The sequence below is a fragment of the Stegastes partitus genome, unplaced genomic scaffold (assembly GCF_000690725.1).
Source record: "Stegastes partitus isolate 25-593 unplaced genomic scaffold, Stegastes_partitus-1.0.2 Scaffold292, whole genome shotgun sequence".
Classification (NCBI taxonomy): Eukaryota; Metazoa; Chordata; class Actinopteri; family Pomacentridae; genus Stegastes; species Stegastes partitus.
The window spans coordinates 513,527-528,375 of NW_007578023.1; the positions used below are offsets into that span (position 1 = coordinate 513,527).

At 38.8% G+C, this 14,849-nt stretch overlaps 2 protein-coding genes across 3 annotated transcripts in view; both read left to right on the top strand.

The window, feature by feature from the left end:
* Window positions 1-5,693, top strand: part of pde10a (phosphodiesterase 10A) — a 58,719-nt gene extending 53,026 nt beyond the window's left edge. For both annotated transcript variants that reach the window (XM_008282989.1, XM_008282991.1), the window contains exons 20-22: window positions 149-229; window positions 1,720-1,808; window positions 3,350-5,693. In XM_008282989.1, coding sequence (XP_008281211.1) covers window positions 149-229; window positions 1,720-1,808; window positions 3,350-3,449 — 270 coding nt within the window. In that variant the 3' untranslated portion in view covers window positions 3,450-5,693. The remainder of the gene's footprint in view (window positions 1-148; window positions 230-1,719; window positions 1,809-3,349) is intronic.
* Window positions 5,694-10,027: 4,334 nt separating this feature from the next.
* Window positions 10,028-13,456, top strand: LOC103358149 (uncharacterized protein C6orf118). Its single transcript, XM_008282995.1, has 9 exons — window positions 10,028-10,648; window positions 10,823-10,945; window positions 11,524-11,583; window positions 12,140-12,264; window positions 12,366-12,427; window positions 12,705-12,892; window positions 13,085-13,138; window positions 13,254-13,315; window positions 13,408-13,456. The coding sequence occupies exons 1-9, from the start codon at window positions 10,028-10,030 to the stop codon at window positions 13,454-13,456; spliced, it is 1,344 nt and encodes a 447-aa protein (XP_008281217.1).
* The last annotated feature ends 1,393 nt before the right edge of the window (window positions 13,457-14,849 follow it).

A 14,849-nucleotide genomic window follows, 5' to 3' on the forward strand; every position in this document is an offset into this window, starting at 1 on the left:
GATACGTCTGTTATCACTTGTATATGTTGCCACAACTTTGCATGTTTTCTCATTTGTAAGGCAAAAATAGTGATTTCCATTGGTCAGGAGATTCCACAGGGTATAAAAATAAAAGGAGAGTTATTTTGTTGATTTTGTTCCTCCGCAGGGAGATGAGATGAAAAAGATTGGGATGCAGCCGATCCCTATGATGGACAGAGACAAGAAGGACGAGGTTCCCCAAGGCCAAGTAGGTCCAGCACTTTTACATGGAGAGTTACAGATCCTTTAAGAAGTTCTCAGAACAAGAGTTTAAAGAGAAAAGAAAACATAAATGGAAACAGCTGAACAAATGCTAGAAAATCCTGCTCATGTAGGATAAACAACAGTTAAAATCCAGGATAGCAGAAAGACCAATGTTGCTAAATATGAACACAATATATATTTTAGTAAAGCTTTACTCAATTTGAATGAACTCGACACAGTATGCAGTGTAAGAGGAACCTCTGCTTTGGGTGTGTGTAGTTTAAATAACTATTGCACTGGAGGTACATTCAGCCAATGTAATTGAAAACTGGTGTGGGTGTGCAGGATCATCAAAAGAACTCAATAAATACATAAAATATTAATTTAACAGTGATTCAAAGAATTCACAGCACTGCCAAGTCTCCAAATATTTGGTACCTAAATTACAGACACAGTCCTTCCATTAAAACCCTTCCAACAACAACAACAACAACAACAATAATAATAATAGAATTTTTGTTTAAAAACAGTATTACGTTTCACAATAAGGACGGGAAGGTTTTACAGAAATGGGCCAAATCACAGTTAAATCAACACTTCTGTCCAAATAAACAGAACATCATCAACTCAAATCAAATTTTATTTATATATCACTTTTCATACATATAGCAACACAAAGTGCTTTACAGCATTGAAAACATTGTCAAAGAAAGAAAAAAAGAAAAAAAGATAAGAAAACCGTCCCCCCCACCCTCCATGTATACACATGCACATACGGCTACGCACACAAACACACACATACACACACATACACACACACACACTCACACCAACTTTACAAAAGCAAAACCAAAGTTGCGTTTATTCCTTTTTGCATATGCAAATTTTGTGTCCACCCCCTGCAGCCTCTGAATTAAACCCCACTTTTAAAGCTTATTCAAAGGACCCTGAACATTGTGATACTCCATATATTAGGAAAGCAGAACTTCAGGCTGGTAGAAAGGCTAATGCAACTTTCAGTTAGCTTTAGGTGTTGGGACGGAATTACAGTCAGCAATTATGGAGTGAATCTGAAGATTTTTGCCACTTACTCTTCATATTATTTATTTAATAATTAAAAATTAAAACACTGATTCCAGGGATTCCTGCCGGGTTTTCATACGTAACAAATTTAAGGATCAAGTTTCCAGTTCGAACTTTTATGTCTGAATTACTCCAATATTACAAATTGTTATTGTGTAGTGCAGCTTTTTTGTTTGTTTTGTTTTGAATTGTACAATTTTTGTCATCAGGTTGACCATTAACACCACACTTCATGACTTCAGACACTTCCCTCAGTAGTCATTGGCCACAAATAAGCCTTTATCAATACATCACAGACCCACGAGAAAATATGTTTTTGATTGTTCCTTAATGTACGACATTAAATATGAAGCTGTTTGTATTGTTTATAAAACTATACTCACTAATTATTTTTGGTTTCTCTTTTTTAAGGTGGGATTCTATAATGCTGTTGCAATTCCATGTTACACGACACTAGCAGAGCTTTTCCCTCCATCCGGTCCTCTTTTGAAAGCCTGCAGGTTAGTTATACCAAGCTTCAGTTTTTCTCAGTTATATATGTTTAAGAATGAGAAAAGCTAGGACTGTTGTTTAATTATTATTTATTTTTTGTAAAAAAAAAATTAAAAAAAAAGCTCAAAAATAACACTGTCAAAAAGTTACTTCAGTCTACATTGTCATGGTGATTTGCCATCAGGTGAGATCAGTAAATGCACTGACAGGAGCTGTGCAACAAGTGATGTGTGAGCTGGCCTTGTCTGACCGACAGCAACTGGCCAGACAAATAAGATTAGAGGTGATAAGGAGTGTGTGTGTATAGGCGCACATTCCGAGCGTTCCACTGAAAATACCAACAAAAAAAAAACAAAACATGCTGCTGTACTGATATTAGATTAAACCAATATGCGCTCTAGCATTCAGATAAAACTAAATTCTATTTAAAATAATGTGAAAATACTAACTGGGAACAGTTGCTCTTCCTCATTCAACGCATCAGTGCGCGTGCTCTGACATTGCTTGTCTGGCATGTCCACTTTCTCATTCGATAAGAGCGTATTTACGATTGTTATTTCTGGATTTTTCAGCAGGATCATATTGCAAACTTGCCTGCCCTCTCTGCTGCTGCTTTTTAAAAATGTGTCCTTGATCTGCGGGGAATGCAAACAAAGTGAGCAGTGTAATATTTAAGCCCCGGGCGTACGTCAGCACGGGGCTCTTGGTGGGCAGCAGGCCTAGACCCTGTGGAGCCCTGCTGCTTGTTGTGGGATCTGCCAAAGACGTGTAAACTGCATCAGGTCCGGCTAATTGAATAGAATGGCAGCAAAGGCCAGCACTTTATGCACTCATATGTCAGGCTGGATTATAGCGCGGAGGGGAGAGGTTACCTTCATGACAACAGGAACTGACGGGAGCACTACTGCGGATGACTAATGAACTGCACAGGTGCAGCCTGGCCGTAGTGACGTCTGTTTGACCATTGTTCATTTCAGCGTCACTCTTAAGAGTTGCGTAATGGTAAAGCGATTAAAATACATATATTTTGTTGTTTAATGCAGTTTAGAATGGTTGATTGTTGCTATTAGTTGTTGTTAATATGGACCTCCCCAAAAATCATAATCTAATAATACGTATATGTGGGTATTCCTTTATTTGTGGCTTACCACTTTTGCATAATTCCTGCAGTATTTTTGTTTTATTTCTGTCTTTTACAATTTTGTATCCATGCCATTGTAAATATTACATGCACACCCTTGTGGCAGCACAGTGTTATAATGTTGTGTGCTCACTGTTACAGTTGCAGCAGCAGTGGAATAAGCAACAAACATATAACTGATTGTGGCTTCATCAAAGTAAAATATGATAAATGATGTAAAAATAACAGATAATCTTGTCTACATTATTTTTTTTATTTTTATAAATGTCCTATTATTCACGTTCATAAGGTTATTTTATTCTTGCCAACGTGGTTTCATCCTCTTATTTTTGATTCTAAGCTATGTTTTTGCTGTAATGAATGACGTCTTTTGAGTCAGAACTTAATGCTGGTGCTTTGTGTTTGCAGAGACAACCTGGGCCAGTGGGAGAAAATAGCGCGGGGAGAAGTGGAGGATGTCGTGCCCAGCCGGCCTTGTGATTCAGGCCCTGTCAAGGTGGACAACTGACTACCAAAGTGGTTGCTGGCCCACCAAAGGAATACAACCTGAATCCTGCCACAGACCTGGAACTTTGTCAGGGGAAAAGAACCCACACCTTGTGTCAGCAGGAGACGGATTAGCTAAAAGGCGACTTGACTTTGAAAACACACAGTTACCTCATTGGGTGACGGAGGTGTCAACACTGACGGTTTCACCGATCCCAGAGACTGACAGGCAGTCGTCGGGGAGGGACTTCAACCCATCACCCTGCGTCCACTCAGCTTGGGAATTCATTTGGTATAATGAACTTGTGCCGTTTTGGTTGTTTTATTTTAGCTTTTTTTAAAATGTTGTTTTATGATTTTTCTTTATTTGAGCTGATTCCATTATGGTCTTGTATTTGCAGAGGCCTTACTCTGAACCTTTCACAAGCTAAGATATGTGAAACCCTCTTTTCAGTTCAGGCTTTTTTTTTTTTTTTCGAAATGGTACTGTTTGCCTTCTGTGGTAGGTTTATTGTACGCGCACTACTTCAGCAAGGTATTCCCAGAGACAGAAGGAATGTGTAGAGCAGATGTATGGTGTAATGCCGCCTTATTGAGAAGGTGGACTTTAGAATGTTTTTTAATTACTTTTTGAGCAAAAATCCTTTGCAGTACTTGAATACAGACATACAGCCTATTCTACGTGGAGATTGCAGAAATCCCCCCGCAGCATATTCTACAAACGTGGAAGAACTGTGATGAGAGGAGTTAGATAATGTGGACACTTGTGAATACAGTCACAAGAAAGTCACAATGTTTCTGCCTGAAGTGGAGCCCACAGCCCATCACCCCGAAGCATGTAGGAACCTGCTGCATAGTACATCAACATCTTTCTGATTAACAGATCTGATTCTAAGTAGTGATACAGAGGTCAAAAAAAATAAAAGAGCAAGACAGACACATCAGTTAGTCATTCTTAGTAAGCCAAGACTGCATACTACTTTAATTCCACTCTTATTTTGTCACACCACTATCACATCATGAGTTATGTTACACAGCAAGTTAAATTAAGGATCACAATAGATGATAGCCTTTATGGTGGGGCATCTTTCTTTTTGAACTAGGCGGGTTTTCTTGCAGGATTAAAGCCGTAGTGTGAAACATTTATGACACTGAAGTCAACAACAAGCAACGCTCTGCTTCTTATTTTCCCACAATGTCCAATGTGTTAAGCTAAAGTTTAAAAAAAAACAAAACATGTCTATCTCTGGGATTGCAACTCGAGAATGTTTGACTTTTTGCTGGCGTGTGACTGAAGTTTCTCCTCATCAATAAGAAATCCTCCTCCTTTTACACTCATTCTCCAACGTCCATGCAAGGGGGTACATTTGGACTCTTTCAAATGAGTTTCCAAGATCTTCCAAAAGGCAAATTATTTTGTCTGAAACTGTCATTCCAGTGGACAATGTCCCTCCAAGACTGACATTACCGCTCAAATAATTTGTCGCACGAGTGGTACTGTGCCCCCCCCCTCCCTCCTCCTTCCCCCCAGGTGTTGTGAATGTACATTTTGATGAATGTTTTTTGTCGGTTGCAGATTCTCGGTGGTGGCATGTTGGGTTAGTGCGCCATCAGTTTCCACGATGTGCTCTGTCTTACTTTTCAGAATTGCTTCCAGTAAGCTTCAACCAAGAGCAACAATTAGCATGCACCTAAACTGAAGTTTCTATATAATTTTGCATATACGGTAATAGGTGTATACTGTGTACAATCTAGGAATTAGTTTGTACAGACTGAGATGTATGCTCTGATGGTGCTAAACTGAATGGCAGTCGTGCACTTTCTGTCTGGGTGTGTACACTATGTGTGTGTGTGTTTGTGTGAGAGTGTGTGTGTGTGCATGTGTGTGCGAGAGAAAGCTTTTGACTGTCTCTTTCCCCACTCCAACCCCCCACCTGACAACATGGTAAAGTCACTGCACTGTCCCTCTACTTTTCAGCACCAATTATATCCCATTGTCTGCACTATGTTTAGCTTATGATCTTTATCATTATTATTATTGCTATTATTACTATTGTTATTTTCTTAATTAGAGTTAAATTTAAATTAACTTATATTTTTTATACAAAGAAAAATAATGTTGGCCTTTTTGTTTTGTACAAAGTAAACATTAAGATAAATTAAACGGTCTAGACATGTTACTGTTACCCAGAATAACTGAGGAATGTCTCAACTGTAAATGTAAGAGCAGTAGCCCAAATTACTTTTATTAAATACCTGAAAAATACATCTTTGTGCCAGAGCATTATTTATTTCATGTTTTTTTTTCCCACCATACTGTTGAACTTACTGCGAGTGTTGGGTGATAAGGCATCACTCTTAAACGGTCGGCATGTTATTCCACTTAAAGTAAGTAGATCCAGTTTTAAACTATTCCGCAATTGTCTGACGCATTTTCCTCAAATTTGGAGTAAAATTGGTCGCAGACTTTGTGGCTGGTAAATTGCTGCAAATGGTGAGAACATCTTCCTTTGATTTCTTGTTGGATGAGCTGGGAGAACTGCAGTCTGATGCATTGACTGTGCTCACACGGGACCTGCAAAGACTTTTTTTAATGCTATTAAATAATCAAATGTCCAGGAAACTTGTGATACCGTAGCCACAATTTTTAGCTAATGTTATTTTGTTAATACCATGCACAGATGGCTGACAAAAGGAAAACCCAATGTAAAGTATCTTAGTAAGGCGCTGAACCATCACATGCTACCTGACCAGCATTAGTGCACCATGGCATTGATTCTCTGGAACTCAACTGGAGGGATGAACATCATCCTTCCAAAAGATATTCCTTCATTTAGTGTTTTGATTATGGTTGTGGAGACCAATGTCTAGCTCGTTGGTCCAAATTCTCTAAGATGTGTTCAACTGGGTTGAGATCTGGTGACTTTGAAAGCCAGAGGATATGATTTATATGATTTACATCAATGCATTCATTGAGACCTTGTGGCTTAGGGATAGAGAGCTTGACATCCTGGAAGAGACCTTCAGTATAGAAATGTTTATCCATAAGATGAAGGTGATCGCTCAAAACAACTTTGATTTTCAGTGACAATTCATCATAAGATGACAAGTGGACCCAAGTCATGCTAGCAAAATGCACCAAATTCTCTCTGTGTAGGGGTTAAGGTTTCAGGTTTTAATTTGTCACCTATCAGTGTTTCATTGAAGACACTGTTTTGCTTCTTTTTTTTTTCTTCCACTCTACTTAACTCTTCATGACATGCAATCAATTTTTTTTTTGCTTTATGAGCCAGCCAAACAAATAAACAAATTAAGAAAATGAAAACAGCTTCTGAATGGCCGCAGATACTGTAAGTCTGAGTTGTACAGTTTTACTTTGAAGGCATGTATGGATCTGGAAGAGGCCTCCATGAGCCTCTCTTGGACCTCTGATAGTGTATATAGGTGTACTATTTTCTTTGACTGTATATTATATATTATAATGAAAGGGTAACTGGTTCTGTGAAATAGTCCAATCTTCCTCAGCTGTTATTGCTCAGATTAACAATAAAACCTACACATTTCCACAAGATGGCCGCCCACCACAGCAGATCAACCATCGTGTTTAAAAACAGGAAACTGACACTGAGGTTAGAGAGCAAATTTAAATTCAGCTGGATGGAGTAAAAGAAGTGTGAAACATGGATCATGAGACAATTTAAATCTTGCTATGCAATGCTTTTTATTGTGCCCTTTTTTTTTTTTTTTTTTACTAATGATTCTTAAATTACCTTAGAAACACGAAGTGATCTATAACATTTGGAGTGTGGCATTTCACAATGCTATCGGCAACACATCCTCAATTGGAAGTAAAGTTCTGAGGATCGTCATGCATCTTTCATTGCATTCTTTTATTTAACATTAAATATCAAATGGACAGCGCAAATGCAAATGCCAACTCCACTGTTTGATGCTACTCGTTTCAGTGAAGCATAACATGTTACTCTCCCTGCTCGTGTTCAGCTTTGCCATCTGGGTGCTTTCCTATTCTGGTCATTGCAGCCCTGAGGCCCAGTTTCACTCTCCTTCTCCTCCTCCCTCGCTTTTGCACTTTAGGCTACCCTCAAGATCATGTGTTTACTTGCACACATTGACCCAATTATTGCAAATAACCAGATTATAATGGTCGTTTGATAAAAGTATTTACGAAGCAGCATCCAGATTCCAGAAAGACTAGTATCCAGAAGTTTACACAATTTGTTTGGTAGTAGTCTGTGCAGGATTTGTGACAGTCTGCAGAAAACAAATAACAAAATATGGAAAAACAAGGGGAATTTGTTAAACTTCATTGCTTCCATTGCACTGCACACAACTGTTATTTGCAGGGTTAAACAGGTTGTGTAGCATTGCTCCTCTTGGCGACTACATTCAAAACAGAAAAGCTTGTCAGAGGGCAGTTGGATAAGGCAGCAAATATAAAGGATAAGCTCTAGTGAGCTGGGATTTTGGATTTAAAGTAGCTCTTGCCTTTACTTATTGAATTTTCAAGCTGCTTTGCTGTAAATCAAACACTCATGTTCACTTTACACATGGTCAGCTGCCTCCCTACTTGCTATCACAATATTTTCTCTGCCCTATGGGTACCACAAATATATCTCTTTTCTGTTGTCTGTTTGTTTTATGTTTCATAACAGGGAAACCAAAAAAAATGAATCATCAGCTGATGGTGCTATTTGATGTGAAATTAGATTCCAAAACTAGCTCTTCTCCCTCCATGATTTGTTAAAACAAGGATGATTTGCTGTTCAATTGTGTAATCATTTGCAGTTGCAAAGTAACCAGATGCTAAAAAGTTGTTTTCCTCTTGCAAATCATGTGCACATATTTTGGTGTTGACCATCTTTTGGTGGCTTTTGAGGAAAAACAAAAAACAAAAAACACACACACATACACACACAAAAAAAGATATTTTAACACACAGTGTGACATAAGTGGCACAATACTGAACTGCATTATGACTAACTGAAAAGGTTCCTTCTGTTATCTGGTCTTGCTGATCAGACACCTAATACAGATCAACCTTAGACTAGTGCTGCTCTCCAACCACAAAACAGTCAAATTATTACATTAACAAAAGATACTTATCTGCAATGCTTTAGGAATCAAACCAGAACCAAACCATTGCCCTAAGCCATAAATCTAAATTGTCAAAACGTTTCTTTCCTTTCAGAAATATAAAGCAGAGATAGATTCTGACCAAATACAGATTCAATGACCAGTATGCAGCCACAGAGAAAAGACGCCACGAGAAGTTGTCACTACTGACAGAATAATGTGTTTGTGATCACTGCATGACAGATGAAGTAGAGACAGAGATGCACTTCATTTTAAAATGTGACGAATACAATAATAGGAGACAGTAATACTTTAAGGAATTTGACTTGTAATTCTTAAAATAACAACAGATTCTGTTAGGAGAGGAACAAGTGGAATACCTAGCAACACAATATGCAACTGCACATCACAAGATGAGAGATAAACAATTAAAACATCACAGAATATGACACAGTTTCTCATACAGAAGATACACACACACACAAAACACATGTTTACAGGATTGTTTTTTGGGTTTTTTAAAATCTTTTTTTGTCTCATTCTTTTGATCTTCATATTAGTTTTTTTTATTATTCTACTCAAGAAAATGTTGTGTTTTTACTTTTTTGTCAACTGCACCTTCCTTAAAGAATTGGCAGTAATGCTAACCCGATGTTCAGTGAAGTATATGGAATTAAATTGAATAGAGAGAAAGGGACAGGAACAGAGATAGCTACAGATATTAAGGACTGTGTTGCAATAACCTTGCTGACCTATAAACCTATGACCTTTGTTTTCTTTGTTTTTCTCATGTTTGTTTGTTGTTTATACTTTGAAATAAGTTACAAATTAACAAATGCCGGTAACATTGTAACCCCAGTGAACAAAGCTTGCAAAGAAATTAAAAAGTTATTTTTAACTTCTAAGTCATTTTTATGAATATCCACAACTGTTTTATATTACTTGTCAGTTTATTGCTGAAGTTTCTAAAAACATGAACTTACCGACTGTGCTCAATATGTCAAATGTAAACGTTTGCATAGTGCTGTCTTCACTGCACACGTGAACCTCACCTGTTTGTCTGTGTTTCTGGTCTTTCACTTGAAAGCTCCCAGGTCCGATTATTACGAAGACCCTGAACGCAACCCTTACGTCAGTCTCCATGGCAACCGAGTGAAGCGCAGAGCGGCGGCCATGAAGAAAGTTGGTTGTGTTTGTCGTGATTCTGTAGAAAAGAAAAATACAATAAGGTGAGGTGAGGTTATTATTTAGGCTTCCTGCGTGTCTGTTTAGATCTCAAGCATCAACATGATTGTTAGAAATATACTAAGTGAATGTAAAAGCGTAAATACTAAGAACTGACTCTTTGTTAGTTTTTACAAGCTAAGTTCATTGTTGTTAATGTTCATTGTTCAATGGATTAATGTGGTAGTGTAGGAAATTAAAACTCTGTATAATGTAGGGAAATGTGTTGTACTTCATGTAAGCTAAGTACATTAGACATTTGCCTCATGTGTCTTCGCAGCCATGTCCAACAGCTGTAAGCCAAAGTCTTGGAGCTATGGGAGTGACATCCACAGGCTGCTGCTGGCTGCTGAAGCTGGGCAGAAGGCTGATATTCTGACCTATTCCTCAGGCCATCTGGGGCCGCGCAGCCTGGACCGGCCTCACGGGGAGACAAAGCAGTTTTTCTGGAGGATGTCTCAGAGCCTAAAAGAAACTCCGACCTCCCTGACACTCCAGAAGAGACAGACAAAGACACTACCTGATCTAAAGAGGAAGGAAACAAAAGAGCCTCCCTCAGAGTTCACCACTGTAGAGTCTGAGGTGTTGGGAGCAAGACAAGATCAATCTGCTGAGCATTCATCACATGCAGACAGAAGGGAAGATATAAGGCTACCTGAGATACTTTATCCTTCCTTAAACTCTTCCTCGGCCCAGCTGAGAGCCTGTTCTCAGAAGAAGTCCAACTCTTCATCTGATACGGAGAGCAATCATCAGTTTTGCCCGAGCCATTCTGACCAGGAAGGCCTGAGTATTAAAGACCAGCAAGAAATAAAACAACAGCTTGGAAGGCAAATCTTAGCCAAGCCAGATCTCTGGGCTGGAACAAATGTTGCTGAAACGCATGAGACGAAACTGCAAAAGGTGAGAATAGTCAAACTGACTCAACAAACTAGTTTTGCAATTTACAGACTTCCTAATGTACATTTTTTAAAGTCAACACTCCTGCAGACTGCGCATGAATAACGACATGCACAGACTCCGACATGCATTTTAACTTGCCAATGCTGTGTGTCTGTGTGTTCCTGTCTTGCACAGGAGTTGAGTAAGTTGTCAGCGCAGAGCAGGCCCAGCAGAGAGCGCCTTGCGGTGTTCAGTGACGTCTTTGATGATGTATGTGAAGGCTCGCCAGTATTTGGACGCATCCTGAGGGAAATTAAGGTTTTTCCATTTCCTCTGTACCCACTAGCACATTTTTAGCATGTGCTGTCAGATGTATTAGTGCCAAGAGAGAGTGAGTCCCTGGTGGAGCGAGCGCAAGTAGAGCAACCAGCAGAACCTGGTGCGTCGGGGAGCAGGTCATCTGAGGGCAATGGTTCCATTACTGCTCATTCATGAGAAATGCCTTCAGGACATTGCAGGTTTCTTCTCTGCACCTAATTGCTTTGCTTACACTGTTAGTGAAACTGATTCACCTGTTTAGAATTACGCATGGCAACATTTGCAAATTTTGCACAGGAGCAAAACTGAAATTGACATTAAGATGCCAACATGTTATGCATGTGTAATTTAATAGTGTCCAAAATATTATATGTGTTTGCCTAAGAAATTGTTTTTTGTACAAATCCCTGGATATTTTATACACAAGAGCTGTACCAGGAGGTTTAATGTCTCCAGGTTCCACCATTACTGTAATGTCTGTGACTGTACTCGTTTTTGAGAAGCTTTTGTTATGCTGAGGAAGATGATTTTTAGTCATAAATACACATAGTGAAATATGTTTTCTTTTTTCCTTTCAGACTGATTATGATTTGTATGTCAACGACTTGATGACTTTCCATTCATCTCCACACAATATGGTAAAGTACACTGCCTCTGATGTATTTAGTATAGACATAAATAGAAAGTAGAAGAAGACCTGAAGCATGGCTGTGAGTCTCAGGCCTCATTTCCTATCAAAGATGTTGATTCCCTTCTGGGTGTCAAGTTTAGGTACATTTGGAGTCTGTCTTCTTTTTACACTGCGTAAAAATGAAAGCCAGCAAATAGCATCTTCTCAAAAAAGAAAATCTGCCTTGATATTCCGGACTTTTTTCTTTATAGAGGTTATCGTAATATAACAAAATTGCACCAAAAGTTCATCCACAGTTTAAGGGGTCAACGATGACACATATCTTTCAAGAACTGAACTCAGAGCTGCTACAATAAGATCTGTGTTGAATGGTAAGATTATAACTACCTGTGTTTTCTGACTAAACTTGAGACGGAATGTGTTTATGGACCTCAGAGGAATGCACATTTAAGACGTTTAAAAGGATGAAGCCTCACCTGGTTTTGCAATAGTCACAGAACAAGCTTTTCTGTCAAGCATCTTTTGCATTTGTGGCAAAACAGTGTTTGTCTTTGTTGCTGTAGTCGCTCAATACTTCACTTAAAGATCTTGGAAATGACAATATAAGTGAAACGGAATTCAGTGATGCTGAAAAAGAGGTTTGCAGGCTGGAGCAGGAGGCCAGAAGAGCTCTAGAGGAGAATAAACGGTACTGCAAGCATTAAAAACAAAGCACATATTTGTGTGTTTTTATGTTTGTGGGTTGAACTTTCTTCTAAATTTGGCATGGTTGATCTTTTTTAACCCCAGAGCCCGTAATGAATTGCGGAGCCTCCAAGCTATTACAAGCCCAGAGGACGGTGACATGAAAAGTAAGTCTCAAGACCACATATATCTAATCATTAGTAAACCACATCTGAGTGCTTACAGTATATCATCCTGCAGGGCGAGTGCACATGCTAGCTTTTAAATATCATACGTCTCTTACGTGAACAGACTGAACAAATATTCACTTTATCATGCCAACAGACTACATGTACTATCAGCTCTGGATTTATTACGCCTGCGAGGTTGCGTACGGATCAAGTACAGATCCATCTCTATTCACTCCACATTGCAGAAATGCTTGACTTTTTTATGTTTGGACAGATACATCTCTGTCAGGGCTGCGGCAAGACAGTGAAACTGCCGTCGTCCGCACTGACGGCGTCCAATTCAGGAGGCTTCAAGTGTTGAACACGTGGGAGGAGATCCAACAGTTGGAGAAGGAGATTAAGGAGAAGCTGGTGCCCACTGCGACAACCGCTGCCACTGAAAGACGCATCAAAGATCAAAAGGTGGTGAAAGGTTCAACATCTTAGTATGACTTTGCCCTGCAAGTGTATGAAAAGCACACCTTGACTTTTACACCACACTGAGTATGGAGTTTAGCTTTTCTCTGCTTTAGAAATCAAATGAAAGCAGGACAGTATACGTGTGAATACAGTTTCATATTTTATTTATGTAGCATTTTCCCTGTTGGTTTCCAGCTTGAGATATTGAAACTGATAGCCTCAAATGATCGTCTAAGGACCATTAACAAGGTAAGAGAGTTTGACCTCTTTCCTACCATTATATTTTTTCATATCACATGTATTTCCGATTTCAAATGGCTGTCTTGCTCTGGGATGTTATTTTAATTTCTTGTTTTCCTTTAAGGATCTAGAAAACAAGATCAATGTGGTGCTAAACAGAGAGAAGGCAAGCAAGGCCATAAGACGGTATGTGGTGTTTTGCACATGCTGAGCATGTGACACTTGACTAGTATGTAGTTCTTTCTTGCTTATATGTGCTTTCCTGTGTTTGACCCCAGGATGTTGTGGGATGAAATATACCGTGATCTACAAACAGAGCGTGAATAGGTTCATCTGCAAGTAAACCAGAGGAATATGTAATTAAATCACATCACTGACAGCCGGCAAGCAACTTATAACTATGTGTTTATGTTATCCTGTTCATTACCCTGTCATGTAGTATATATAGTGCACAAAAAAAGTATGCATACCTGTTAGGATAAACTGGTTTTCTGCATTAATTGGTGATAAAATGTTATCTGATCTTCATCCCAGTAACATGTATAGACAAACACAATGTGCCGAAACTACTAGCAGACAATCACAGGGCAGTGTTTCCCCTGTGGTGTCCTGCCGTGGACGTCATGTACCATGTTCTCGGTGGTTAGACTCATGGGCAGCTGCGTTAACCAGCTCCAGTGATTCTATTAAGCCTTTAGCGCTCAACTTACTGAACATTTAGTGGCAAAGTCATGTGAGCTGGGTGCCCACTTCTAGGAAGTGCCGCCGCAGTACCAAATGGTTTTTATTTATAGACAGAATACAGACATTATTGACTTCTGAACATCTACATTCTGAGAAATTTTTTGTAACTCTTTCCTGTTTTATTTGAAAAATGATCTAATAGCTGCATACAGAAATATCAACAGGAGTTTTATACACTGCTATGTGGTTTAATCTGTAATATTGTGGTCTTTTATCGAAGATGGTCATGTGTTTTGTATGTGAAATCATAATTTGTAGAGTTATACTAATATATCACTGGCGCTACATGTGTCAAAATAATGTAGTGAAGTAAAATTTGTGAGTAAATTAAGGAGCAGTTATATTGAAAGTGCTTCAGATCCAGTAATGGCATGCACATGTGGTGTTTCATAATAGAGAACACTGCGTTTTACAGATTCTGTCATCCAGCGGTTAAAGCGCAGCTGTGAATTTGACACCTCACATATGTTGTTTTAGTGGCCCGAAGCAATCCAGTTAGTCTTTGTTAATATGAGCAACGTCCGCCTCAAGTTAGAAATCAAATAGGTTGTTGTGTGTAGAGCCCGAAGCTGCACAGATGTTGATTAGTTAAGTAGATTTTGCTTTCAAAGCAGATAACAGAAGCTTGATCTTGTCAAAGCCATGTTTGTTTGTTTTATTTAAATTAAAGTCCATACCATAGTTCACATCTGAAATAAGTCAGACTTCTTTTGTTGGACACTCAAAAGGCCAAAGATTTTCAAAATTGTTACAGAATTGTGAGCACGTTTCTCTTTAAACACAAGAGGGCAGCAGAGACATATGAGAAAAGTGCAGTATGTATGTAGGCTACAGATGTCTGCAGTAACCCTACTGGCTTTACTGTTTCAGTTAATTTGCTTAGCGTTGTTTACCTGTTGATAGTTTCATTTATCCACTGGCCCTTTTTTCCCCATGATACTGCACTTCAGAAGACATATTCTTACTGTTGACACCA

What these genes read in the sequence shown, in the direction of transcription:
- LOC103358149 (XM_008282995.1), top strand. Translation starts at nt 10,028, where the DNA reads ATGTCCAACAGCTGTAAGCCAAAGTCTTGGAGCTATGGGAGTGACATC. An exon ending in GCTCTAGAGGAGAATAAACG is followed by an intron (nt 12,265 to 12,365) that starts GTACTGCAAGCA and finishes TTTTAACCCCAG; the next exon opens with AGCCCGTAATGAATTGCGGA. An exon ending in GACGCATCAAAGATCAAAAG is followed by an intron (nt 12,893 to 13,084) that starts GTGGTGAAAGGT and finishes GTTGGTTTCCAG; the next exon opens with CTTGAGATATTGAAACTGAT.